This window comes from Rhineura floridana, chromosome 10 (assembly GCF_030035675.1).
Source record: "Rhineura floridana isolate rRhiFlo1 chromosome 10, rRhiFlo1.hap2, whole genome shotgun sequence".
Lineage (NCBI taxonomy): Eukaryota > Metazoa > Chordata > Lepidosauria > Squamata > Rhineuridae > Rhineura > Rhineura floridana.
The window spans coordinates 85,872,003-85,885,753 of record NC_084489.1 but is presented as its reverse complement, the minus strand read 5'-3'; the positions used below and the strand labels follow the sequence as shown (position 1 = coordinate 85,885,753).

The 13,751-nt window shown below is 45.0% G+C and overlaps 1 protein-coding gene across 3 annotated transcripts in view; it reads right to left on the bottom strand.

The window, feature by feature from the left end:
• Nucleotides 1-140: 140 nt before the first annotated feature.
• The window catches only part of WNT9A (Wnt family member 9A), a 76,709-nt gene continuing 63,098 nt past the window's right edge, over nt 141-13,751 (bottom strand). For all 3 annotated transcript variants that reach the window (XM_061586888.1, XM_061586889.1, XM_061586890.1), the window contains one exon: nt 141-7,797. In XM_061586888.1, the coding sequence (XP_061442872.1) occupies nt 7,324-7,797 (474 nt within the window). In that variant the 3' untranslated portion in view covers nt 141-7,323. The remainder of the gene's footprint in view (nt 7,798-13,751) is intronic.

Sequence of the window (13,751 nt, the reverse complement as noted above, 5' to 3'; positions counted from 1 at the left end):
GTGCTTTTAGTATTTTTGTTTGCCTCCCTGGTCTCCTTCTGGGAGGAAGGGCAGGATATAAATTTAATTTAAAAAAAAAAGAAGATACGAAGTCAGGCTCCATATATAATTTAAAATACATTTATTGTTTCATTTGTTCTCATTTGTTATACAAAGATGTTAAATAATTTAAATACATTCGCCACAGTCACTCAAGAATCAGATTTATACCTAACGAAGCTGTACATATGAGGTAGAGAAAAATAATTTAGGCCCCCATAAGACGTTAACCACCCCCCACCCCATAGAAATTGCATACTACAAATCCTTCATATGTTAGCATTTGCTCCTCACAACCCTCCCCAAAAGGAACTCTGCCCCCCGAGGGCGCATAACCAGTCTGCCAAGTCCCCATTCATACTGCTTGAATGAAAGGTGGAATCAGCAACCGTCAAATGAGCTGGGATGATGCCATGTTGAATGAGAATGACCCATGCATCCAAAAACAAAACAATAGAAATGAAGGGATGCTGGTCCAAATTCAAATGGCAATTTCTTAAATTAAGAACTCACAACAAAGATGGCTTTTGGGGAGAGTCGAAGAGATCACCTCTCTCTGTTGTGCCCAGAACCAAAAAAACAGAGGCTGAAACTATGAACGTTCAAGAACCGCTGCTAAGCAACAACTCTTATCAGGTCCTCTGCCTTCCCTGCAATCTTTTGGACATGTTTTGGAAGCATCTGCTTCACAGGCAGGAGGTCCCAGCTTCGATCCCCAGCATCTCCAGGTAGGGCTGAGGATGTCCCCTGCCTGAAATCCTGGAGAGGCACTGCCAATCAGTGTGGGTTGTACTGAGCTAGATAGGCCAATGGTCTGATTCAACAAAAGGCAGTTTCCTATGTTCCAGCCTTCCTTATTAATGCTCCTGGTCTTCCCTGGGCTAGCAAAGCTGTGGTGGGTTTTACTCCATTCTCTCTTCCTCCTTGGTTAGGTCTCATATGGAGTCAGATTTAGAAGAAGCTAAATGCTTTCCTTTTTAATTTCTGGCTAAAGACTGAAGGTCCAAGTGCATTGCTCCAGGTTTTACAAAGGAGCCAACCATTGTGATCGTTCTTAGGTTAATTAAAACCAGCTGTTTTAGAGTGAAACAACCGCCACTCAAATATTCAAGGATCAGACTCGCAGACTAGGGCCATGTCTATCTTAAGACACATTCAATGTGTTAAGCGTCAAAAAAGTCTAGATCATTTTCAGCCACGGGTGGCCTAGACAGCTTACCTCCGGGCTACAAAGAGAGTGAGCCCATTGTTAGGTCATGGGACAAAAAAAATGGCCCATTTAGAGCAGAGATATGTTGGGCCCAGCTAGCGTTTGGCACATGACGATGCCATCTCCATGACAGTGCCGAATCCAATGCAATGGGTGGGCAGCTCCAATGATAGTCAGCTCATTGTCTTAACATGTCCGTTGGGTGCATTGGCCCTTAAGGATTTGACTCCAGGGATAGTCACAGGTTCTTTGTAACTTCAGTAGTTCAACACACCATGTCCTGGATTTTGTTTCTGAGTGTGTGTTTTTTAAATCCTAAAATCAACTCTTAAACTACCGGCTTTTCACACAACTTTCACAGACTGCAGGAATGCAGTCTTTCTTCAAATGGGTCCGTGCCACACGGCACCATAGCTGATAAAAAAATACTCTGCAGTATGCACCCATATTGCATATATATATTTCTACAAAATATTGCGTAGTGTAAGTTTGAGCGTTTGCTAAAAATGTTAATGTACAAAACAGCCCCGAGGGATGCAAGCAGCAAGCAATATAGAAGATTTAGGATCCAAGAACTCTGCTGGTTCTCAGCCACTGGAGGACACTTTCATTAAGGCTTCATGGATGTTAAGGCATCCATTTGCCTGGTGATCTCCAGCTAGCTGGGGCTGATGGGAGTTGTAGTCCAACACCACCTGGAGGGCACCAGGTTGACGAAGGCTGCCTTAAGGACTTCCCTTCCCTTTTTCTGTTCCATAGACAGCCTCCAAGGAGCATCATCCAAGGAACCATCAAGGAACTAGATCAGAGGGCTTTGGACATGCATTTTCAAACACCAGAAACCTCCCCGCTGTTCTCCACTGCTCAAAGGTTTTTCTGAAACCAAGGAGAGTCCAGAGCAGTTTTGAGATCTAGCATGAGTGTCAACTTGAAATTACACATCTCACTGGACACAAGCCAGCCTCTGGATGCTTCTCCGAAGGGTAGTACTTTGGATCCTGGTCTATTTTCTTCCCACCAATGTTTTCAGCAGGGATAGCCCATGCAACGTCCTCCCAATGGTGTTGGGACTCCGAACTCCCATCAGCCTCAGTTTGCATGGCTAATGGTCAAGGATTAATGGGTGTCTGCATCCAACAATATCTGGAGGGCACCATGATGGCCACCCAGGATTTAAGGTCAAGAAAGCACTGGCATCAAGCTTACTGAGGAGGATAACTTGTAATATGACCTTGGACTGACAAAAGGCCCATAGAAGTTCTCCCAAGTTCAAAAAGGGGTTAATAAAAACAGAATGTGTATTACACCTGCCTATACAATTTAATGCATGTGCTTCAATACTATTTATATATACAGTATATATATTAAAAACCACAGGAGAATAGACCTTACTATTTACAATATATATATATAATATTACAAGAAAGCAATAATATTTGCATTAACATAAATACATTTCTTAAATACTTACAGAAACACCCCAGGCTTCAGTGCGTGAATTATTATACAAAGAAGAGTTTTTCCCACTCAGTAGTTCATTCACTCCTTTGCCTCTCAGCTCAACAGCCACAATCCTACACACACTTGCTCAGGAGCAAGTCCTACAGAATTCAGTGGGACCAGCTCCTGAGCAAACGTGGGGAGGATTGCCCTGCAAGAGACTCTCCCCTTCTCCCCTTGCACTGTTGCACACAAGACAACTTTTGCACATCATGCTAAGCCATAAAAACCACAGTTTACTATGCATGAGCCCATTGCATCCACTTTGCTTCTCCCCACTGGGGAGTAACAAAGCATGACCGTTGGCTTGCAGTCAAACCAGGGAATGCGATTTGTTTCGCTCCCCCACCCCACAAAAAAGCACTCCACGGTCTGTGGCCAAGGTTCGTTCTTGGATTATTAATCACGGTTTATTTGAGCGAAACAAACCATGAACCTTGGGTTTGGACACAACACTAAGCCAGGAATCGTGACTTGCTTCCTCTGCATGCAAGGTAGGTTGCTTATGGAAAACCATTAACTATGGTTTACTGTGATACACAAACTGGGCCAATGCTTGAATAAAGCACTGCACATGCAGAAGTAGTACACAACTGAGAGCTATATTTCCAGAATATACAGCTGCAAATTTTTACTGTTCTGCCACATTTCAACTATTTAAAAAAATTGATGGCCTTTTACTGTTGTTCTCAGCTCAGAAGACTTCAACTTGAGTTTTTCCAAGGGAAGTCCATTGTGGGGAGGGGAATTCACACCATTCAACAAGAGTTGTGGGACTTACTGAGGAGTAAAGTCATAGGATTGTAATTGACCGTCTTTAATGGTACTCCCAGATCTGCCACCCAATGGGAGGTTGCTCCGCTCTGAGTCATGAGAGGGCCACCTGTAGAATATACAGCCAATTTACTAGGAGATGCAATATAATTTAGGGCTGTGATCCTATGCAGATCCCTAGAGGAAGCCCCATAGACCTGCTCCTTCCCAAATGCATAGGACTGATTACAACCCTCTTCTGGGTTTGGAGAAGATTTTTTCACAGGAAGATGCATTTTGCAGTTTACCAATTCCGATTCGAACAGGTTGATCAACATCTGCAGAAAAGCTAGGCTCCTATGGTCCATCACAGCGCTACACTACCCATATGGGCAAGCTGTTCAAGCTGGCCAGTCCACACTTTGGCTTTCTGGGGAACAAAACATTCAGCCAGACTTAAATGCCAAAACGCAGTCGTGGCATCCATGGGGTCAGTTTTTCCTACAACCAGGGTTTTTCACAACACTAACAGTAATCAAAGGATCATGGAAGTCCTCTTGTGTTTATTGCAGAGAAACTTGGACACAGAAAGAGTCAGACCATTGGCCCAAGAGCTCAGTACTATCTACACAGACGGGCAACGAGTCTCCAGGCAGGAAGCCTTTCTCAGCACTACCTAGAGAGCTTGGGGAGAGAAGCTAGGACCTTCTGAATACCAACTGAGCTACAGCCATTAAGACTAACACTGAGCAAACTCTTCTACATAAAGTCAGCCTTTACACATTGGTCTCAATCTGGATGATTTCAATGGAGCTGAACACCAACGAAAGCAAAAAACTAGATGTGCGGGCTAGAGCCCAGCAAATTGCATATGAGCAGATGCCTGTTCTTTCATCTGTCAAGACAGGCAAAGATCCAGAAAGCAAGGCCACTCATAGCTGATAAGGGGGACAGGGCCAGAAGTAGAGAAGGCTCCTGCAATCCCTGAAGCTGGACAGGTGACCAGGAGCATTGGACTAACCAAGAAGTTGCTGGCTAGGATGAGGAGATAAACTCCCTGACTCTCTTCAACCCAACTCTTTGGGGGTAGGGTCAGTGTTCTGAGTTACATAGTCATCCTTGCCAAATAATCTATTTCAAATCAGAAAAAAACTCCCCAGGAGGAAAGCACAAATTGTGCTTCCAAGCCCCACCCAATGCAAGATTGCTCAATTTGGCTCTCCACTCAGCTTACAATGATACTTCTTTCTCAGTTCTAGCAGCTGTTAAGGTACCATTCCAAGATTAGGGATGGATGAACCAATATCTAGTCCATATCAATGCAATATGTGTCTGTTCCATCCCACTTATGGATCCATTTGTGAACTGTTTTTATGGGAAAGCTGTACAAAAGTTTTATCACAAAATAGGTATTAAAATACATATTTAATCTCAGTTAGATCCCACACACAGGAAGAGAGAAAACCCTGAAGAATGTGGCACATATCTTACTCTGTAGCCATGCCCAATTTTGTTGGAGACCTTTAAAAAAAAAAAGACACTTTGTTCCCAAAGTTATGCGTGTGTGCAAAAAGAGGGGGGGGGGAAGAGCTCAAGCATACTCAAGTGAGGACTAAACATAATACCACATTGAAACCATAAGAAGGTCCTTCTGAAAGGGTTAATAAATAAATGTTCAATATTTATATTTAGGCACATATATATATCCACACTGAATACTAGGTTTCTATTCAGTCTTTTTTTTTTTTTTTAACTTTTGCACAGAACTTCAGGACTGGTCCATCCCGTGTGATAACCAAGGACAGTTCAGATCAATGAGTCTGTTGCACATAGCCATGTCGAGCCACCAGGGCAGAGAGGGAGGGGGAGCAGGCGTCTTTGAGGTTGCACCTCTGTTGTAACTGGCCTCAAAAAGATGTACAAGAACTGCTGTTTTCCACTTTTGCAGAATCCTGGACCACCAAAAGAAAGCAGGTAATGCTTTTGACTCTTGACCAGCTTCAAGAGTATGGCAATACCCCAGGCTGCAAATTTGGTTGATTGTTCCCATGAATACAAAGCCAGTCAAAGCCATCCCCTCCCAGTAGATGCACAATAATATACCTTAGATACAAGCGAGTGGCTACTATTTTTATTTATTTTAAAGAAGCTCCAATAAAGGAAGAGAGCGTCCTTGGAAGACAGGACAGCCCCAGGCACGCAAATGGAAACCATGCAGAAGGTTTATCTTATCCAGCTCCCCACTGAAAACCAGGTCAACAAGGTTTTTTTAAAAAAAGTAGAAAAATTGCTACTACTGGAGAATCAGAATTGCCTAATGCTAATTATCACTGCCTACAACGGCACTTCGCCAGGAAGTTAGCCAGACACTTCCAATCCAAGTAGGATTGTTGAAGAAGAAAAGTCAGCAGTGCCAAGCCACAAAATTTGTAACGTTCCAATTTAAAAGCAACGGAAGGATGACAAGCAGAGGCCAGACCACCAGTGCTTTTGGTAGCTGCTGTCCTGCTTCTTCTCTGGCTTCCTTTCCTCCTGCCTTGATCTTTCCTAATCAGTCACTTGGAATCCAATATTTTCATTGCTGTTAATTGTCGCTATTCATTGTTTGTAACTTCTACAATGCAAGCCTCAATCTAGTGGTTTAAGGGAAAAAAATGTTATAGAGATCAATATGGAGATTTGTGCCAGTTCATACCGCTACCACTGTTGAGTGTAACAGGAATGAAATCCTAGCAGATGTAGAATTTTGGGATGTGCGATCTGGTCAAGAATGGCTTTCAAGGAAAAAGTAAAAGCAGTATTGTGGCCCACAAGGCAACAGGGTTTCTCCATCGTCAAAAAGGCAGCTTGCCAAAACTGCATGTCTGGAAATTTGGATTATATTATGCATTGGAATTTAAAGCAGCGTCCACAGGGCGAGTCTTGGAGCAATAAGAGGTACAAAACAAATATAGGGTGCTGGTTTACAAAGGCCTCTAGTGGTTTTATCGTTGACAAAAGTAGATCATGAAGGTGACAAGTGAAAAAAGTGAACGGTGGATGGAGGTGGAGTGTGCAAAGAGATACCTTGACCGGCTGGACCAAAAAACATTTGGAAGGAATTCACACAATCTCTGATTCAAAGTGCAGAATCAAAAGTTTCCTCTTTGAGGTACCAGAACAGCCTCCTTTCAAGCAGGCCACATTTAAGCCACGTTTTTGGAGATCCTCGTATGCAACTTCTTAACTTCAATTCCCCTTCTTGAAGAGATGTTGTAGAAGTCCAACATCACCACCCTGTCCGTTGATACGCTTTTGGTGACAAGTTCTTCGTAAAACGGGTTCTTTAGTTCCTCCCTATGGCTCTCAAGACAGTCAGGCCAGCCACGGAATAAACACGGCCATGTTATAGGTCACACATAGTTTGATACCCAAGGAGAATACCTTATGTAGCCAAGGTTCTGCAGAGGATGGCAAGGGGGGGGGAAAGGACCTAGATGGAATAGAAAGCAATCCCTTCCAGTCACTGTGAATCATTTTGTCACTTCTTCGGCAGTAGCTCAACTGCCCCCAAAGTCAACACACACTCCACGTGACAAGCACTTGTTTCCCTGCACTTGGACCTCAGATTGATTTGCAGAGAAGACAGAAGTTGGGAGAATAAGAAGGTAACGGCGTGGGGGGGGGGGATCACCAGTACCCTAACAAAGTGCTTACATCATCTCAGCATAGCTTTCAGTCACCATGAAACACCTTTCAAACCCTGTTTCACTTCCATGGGTGACCCTCTGCCATCATTAAAGGCTATCCGCTTGAGCACAAGAACCCTCGCCATGCCCACGTCAGTCTTTGCAAGTGTAGACCTCCTCCCTCTGCGTACACTGCTTGCACTCCACATAACAGCACCATCGGACTTGGCACTGGCAGGGCCTGGTCACCACGCGGCTTTGGGTGTTGTGGCCCCGGCCACAGCAGATGCTCTCGCAGTTCTTGTCTTTGTAACATTTCCTGCCCCACGTGCCGGGCGAATACCTGCTCAACAGGCAAAAGCTCGGGGAATCGTCAATGTAGACGAGGTCTGTAGTCCTTGGGATTTGGTCACCATGGCCCGGGATGGATCTCTTGGGCGGGGAGATGTCCCCCTCACCCGTCGCCTCGTTGGTCGTGCTGCCCACCTTCAGCGCCATCTCGTACTTCTGCTTCAGCTGCTTGCCAATCTCGTGGAACGGAGACAGCTGCCGCCAGCACGTCCGGACGGTGCAGGACCCTGAAACGCCATGGCACTTGCAAGTGGTCTCGACACCAGCTTTGATGACCTGCAGAAAAGGAACCAAACGTTAACCAACAAGAGACAAGCGCGCCTGCAACAAGATGTAACGCCACAGAGTGCTCCCGTTCAGGGTTCGAGACAAACCAAACATGTCCTCTTCCCATTAGAAAAAAAAACAGTTTCTAAAAGCTAGGACATTATTTATTTATTTACTGCATTTCTATCCCGCCTTTCCTCCAAGGAGCTCAAAGTGGCGTCCATGGTCCCTCTCCATTTTATCCTCACAACAACTCTGTGAGGTAGGTTAGGCTGAGAGGCAGTGACTGGCCCAGGGTCACCCTGTGAGCTTCATGGCCAAATTGGGATTTGAACCCTGGTTAAACATAACATAAGAACATAAGAAGAGCCTGCTGGATCAGGCCAGTGGCCCATCTAGTCCAGCATCCTGTTCTCACAGTGGCCAACCAGGTGCCGGGGGAAGCCCGCAAGCAGGACCCGAGTGCAAGAACACTCTCCCCTCCTGAGGCTTCCGGCAACTGGTTTTCAGAAGCATGCTGCCTCTGACTAGGGTGGCACAGCACAGCCATCATGGCTAGTAGCCATTGATAGCCCTGTCCTCCATGAATTTGTCTAATCTTCTTTTAAAGCCATTCAAGCTGGTGGCCATTACTGCATCTTGTGGGAGCAAATTCCATAGTTTAACTATGCGCTGAGTAAAGAAGTACTTCCTTTTGTCTGTCCTGAATCTTCCAACATTCAGCTTCTTTGAATGTCCACGAGTTCTAGTATTATGAGAGAGGGAGAAGAACTTTTCTCTATCCACTTTCTCAATGCCATGCATAATTTTATACACTTCTATCATGTCTCCTCTGACCCGCCTTTTCTCTAAACTAAAAAGCCCCAAATGCTGCAACCTTTCCTCGTAAGGGAGTCGCTCCATCCCCTTGATCATTCTGGTTGCCCTCTTCTGAACCTTTTCCAACTCTAGAATATCCTTTTTGAGATGAGGCGACCAGAACTGTACACAGTATTCCAAATGTGGCCGCACCATAGATTTATACAACGGCATTATGATATCGGCTGTTTTATTTTCAATACCTTTCCTAATTATTGCTAGCATGGAATTTGCCTTTTTCACAGCTGCCGCACACTGGGTCGACATTTTCATTGTGCTGTCCACTACAATCCCGAGGTCTCTCTCCTGCTCGGTCACCGCCAGTTCAGACCCCATGAGCGTATATGTGAAATTCAGATTTTTGGCTCCAATATCCATAATTTTACACTTGTTTATATTGAATTGCATTTGCCATTTTTCCGCCCATTCACTCAGTTTGCAGAGGTCTTTTTGGAGCTCTTCGCAATCCCTTTTTGTTTTAACAACCCTGAACAATTTAGTGTCGTCAGCAAACTTGGCCACTTCACTGCTCACTCCTAATTCTAGGTCATTAATGAACAAGTTGAAAAGTACAGGTCCCAATACCGATCCTTGAGGGACTCCACTTTCTACAGCCCTCCATTGGGAGAACTGTCCGTTTATTCCTACTCTCTGCTTTCTGCTTCTTAACCAATTCCTTATCCACAAGAGGACCTCTCCTCTTATTCCATGACTGCTAAGCTTCCTCAGAAGCCTTTGGTGAGGTACCTTGTCAAACGCTTTTTGAAAGTCTAAGTACACTATGTCCACTGGATCACCTCTATCTATATGCTTGTTGACACTCTCAAAGAATTCTAATAGGTTACTGAGACAGGACTTTCCCTTGCAGAAGCCATGCTGGCTCTGCTTCAGCAAGGCTTGTTCTTCTATGTGTTTAGTTAATCTAGCTTTAATCATACTTTCTACCAGTTTTCCAGGGACAGAAGTTAAGCTAACTGGCCTGTAATTTCCGGGATCCCCTCTGGATCCCTTTTTGAAGATTGGTGTTACATTTGCCACTTTCCAGTCCTCAGGCACGGAGGAGGACCCGAGGGACAAGTTACATATTTTAGTTAGCAGTTCAGCAATTTCACCTTTGAGTTCTTTGAGAACTCTCGGGTGGATGCCATCCGGGCCCGGTGATTTGTCAGTTTTTATATTGTCCATTAAGCTTAGAACTTCCTTTCTCGTTACCACTATTTGTCTTAGTTCCTCAGAATCCCTTCCTGCAAATGTTAGTTCAGGTTCAGGGATCTGCCCTATATCTTCCTCTGTGAAGACAGATGCAAAGAATTTATTTAGCTTCTCTGCAATCTCCTTATTGTTCTTTAGTACACCTTTGACTCCCTTATCATCCAAGGGTCCAATTGTCTCCCTAGATGGTCTCCTGCTTTGAATGTATTTATAGAATTTTTTGTTGTTGGTTTTTATGTTCTTAGCAATGTGCTCCTCAAATTCTTTTTTAGCATCCCTTATTGTCTTCTTGCATTTCTTTTGCCAGAGTTTGTGTTCTTTTTTATTTTCTTCATTCGGACAAGACTTCCATTTTCTGAAGGAAGACTTTTTGCCTCTAAGAGCTTCCTTGACTTTGCTCGTTAACCATGCTGGCATCTTCTTGGCCCTGGCGGTACCTTTTCTGATCTGCGGTATGCACTCCAGTTGAGCTTCTAATATAGTGTTTTTAAACAACTTCCAAGCATTTTCGAGTGATGTGACCCTCTGGACTTTGTTTTTCAGCTTTCTTTTTACCAATCCCCTCATTTTTGTGAAGTTTCCTCTTTTGAAGTCAAAAGTCAAATGGTTTCCCAGGGCTTAGTCTAACACTCTAACCACTATACCACACTGGTTCTCATAGATTCACGGAGTGGGGAAGTGGGCAAATGCTCTCTGGCCCGGATGTTTGTGGGGTTCAGTGGAGCATGCAAAAGAAGATTGTCCATGCATCTCCTTTTATTTCTAATACTGTTAAGGTTCTTTTAAAAAGATGTATATAACAATTAGAGCAATACAGCATCTCATAAAGAACGCAAGGGACATTTGTTTATATGTAATAAATGACCAAATGGTACAAAAGGAGTTCGGGTGAGAAAGAGCTAAATACACATCAAATGATTAAAGTATAGAAGGAACATTTTTTAGAATGTGCTTAAGAGAAAACCAATCTAAACCAAAATATTGTAGTGTTAGTAGAGGAGAATTATAAACGAAATCTGGATGTTTGTTATTTCCGCTCTGCAATATTTTCCAAGATATTGTCATTGTACTTCCCAGTACTCTACATATAAGAGCCTGCTGGAGCCAATGGCCCATCTAGTCCAGCATTCTCTTCTCCCTGTGGCCAACCAGATGCCCCAATGGGAAGCCCACAAGCAGGACCTGAAGGCAAGAGCACTCTCCCCCTCCCCACTGACTTGACCATTCATTTAACTGGCCTAATTTATACAATTTCCATTTTCTTTGTTAATACAAGGCATTCTTCCCACCTTAAACTAGTATAAACATCTGAACAGACTGTCGGTCCATCTAGGTTGGTACTTAAGACTAAAAGCAGCTCTCTCAAACCTTCAGGTGGACTCCTCAGTTATCAGAGACACCTTAACTAGGCCTTCCCCAATCCGGTGCCCTCAAACTATTTTTGGACCACGCCTCCCGTCATCCGTGACCACGTGGCCATTCTGGATAAGTTGTAGTCCAAAACACGTGGAGGGCTCCAAGTCGGGGAAGGCTGCTTTCAGTGCATCTGGAGCCAACAACTGAATATGGTACCTTCCGCATGCAAACCCAGGCTTCATCATGGAAAGATTTGGCCACCCCCTATAATTTCCTTACTTAACGTGTTCCTCGTCAGATACCGAGACAAGAATTTGAAACTCAACCCTACAGCTACACAGCTGGGCAGAGTGAAGCTCCTTACATACCAAACCACACTCTGAAATCAGACAGGGACTCCCTGCCCCATCAAGGTCTTAGCTACTTAGCCAGCCATTTGCCTGGATGGATACATATTCGCTCTTGTACACCTGACCTGTGTCAACATCCATTTCTACTCAGTACAGTGAGAAATTACCAGAAAGACAGAGTGACATCAGAGTAGCCAGTGGGCTCTAACTCTCCAACAAGCAACCAGCAGAAGTGGTCCATCCAGTTCAGTACTGTCTCCTACAAGGGTGTGGATCCTCTCGTACACACATCAGAGCCGAGAGGCCTTGCCATTTGGCTCGTAAGACCATTTTGGCAGTGGTGGCTGGTGTCTCCATGTCAGTGAGGCAGTGGAATCAGCTCTGGGTTTTACTGCAAACTTTCAAGGAGCTTGATTCCAAACTTGAAAGTTTGGACTAAAACCTGGAGCAGATGCCACTGCCCGGCTGACATGGAGGCACCAGCTGTCACTGCGTTTTGGCTCACCCATGCTCACGTGCCATACACCTGACATCACAATGTATGCACAGCCTTTTCCAAGTCTCAACCATCAGCTGATGGAGCAAAGACAGGCCAACTGATGTAGCTGTGACACTGGGTGGTTAGCAACCCTGCACACCTATCAAATTTGGCCCACAGGAGGTGGGGAAGGTAAAGATCCAGCCTGTCAGTCTGGATTACTCACCCTGGCCTCCTACACAGTGGCTTTCCCAGGTTTTAGACAGGAGTCTTCCCACAGCGCTTTCTGGAGGACTGGGATCAAACCTGAGGCCTTCTGCATGCAACACATGTGCTCTACACCACAGAGCCAATGCCCCATGCTCTGCACCTGGGTTGGAATCCAGGAAAGCATCTGAGGTGTAGAATTCTGCTCACTCACAGACTTACTCAGTGGCTGCATAGGCAGGCAGATATTATTCTGCTCTGGGTAACAGCATCCCCTTTCACAGCGCCCCTCAGATTTGTAAGACACACTTGACCAGGCATAGCTCACGGGGATGGGGTGTGTAGAAGGGGGGGGAGAGAAAGGAAAAAAGGGGTCAGCCCTTCTGGGGATTAAGGAACTTAGCAACGCTCCAGAGAGGTAGTCAGAAAGTCAAGCTTAATGATACTTTGCTGAGAAATGCAGGCAAGAGGCGGAGGGGGATTTAATTAAAATATCACTTAACTCTGGCCAGGTGGAACAAAATCAAGTGTGCTAACACTCTTGACTTTTCATTAATGGGATACAAAGGGAGAACTGCAATTGAGGGGAGAATTTGTGCGTGTTGGTGGGTGGGTGGTGATAATCATACAGAAGACAAAAGTTGAGGCACTGCTAGAAGGATACAACCAATCGATTTAGGCGCAAGTCCCAACCATCAGCTGTTGGAGCAGTGATTGCCAGCAACCAGTCTGCCAGTGACCTTGGCGCACCAGGTGAGCAGAGAGAGAGAGAGAGAGAAGAGGAAGTCTGCAGTTTCTCACTCCTACTTCCATCACTGCTACTCCCTTCCCAAGAACAGTCGAATGAGCTGAGATGGATCTGGCAGGGAGGAGAAAATTGCTTCCCCTCCTTTCTTTTTTAAATAAGATCTGGAACGCTGAAGCCTTTGCTCATCAGAGAGAGAGAAGGAGCATAGCAAAGCCCTTCTGGCTAATTACCTCCCCTCACTGTGCCAGACAAGCTCACCTTGTCACCAGCATTGAGGTCATCTCGTAAGCACTTAGCGAGGCATGAAATGGGCACAACAGGGCTGAGGGGAGCGCAATTATTGTGCCCTCTTTGGTGGCAAAGGTGCACAGCTGAGCTGGGAGGGTGCAAAAAAGAGAGGGGGGAGAGTGACATCTCCATCACGAAGCTCCTTGAAGAAAACATTTCAATGACAGCATAGGGGGCATATTTCAAGCTTGGCATTGGAAGAGATGCGTCACCCAGAAATTGACTTCTAGCACGGAATCAAGGAAAAGGATCTCCTTGTCCCAGAAGCAGCAAGTAGCTGCTAGTTCAAAGGACTGGCTGGCATAAGCCCATCTACCAAGCCTGAGGAGAGCCATTGCAATCAGATGCATATTGCCCACACATGTGTGGTGTAGTGGAAAACACAACATTCCACACTGCTGAGAGACCACCAAGCTGGTGCTTTGGCGAAGACACCTTCAGTGGCTCCAACTGGCATGCACATTTC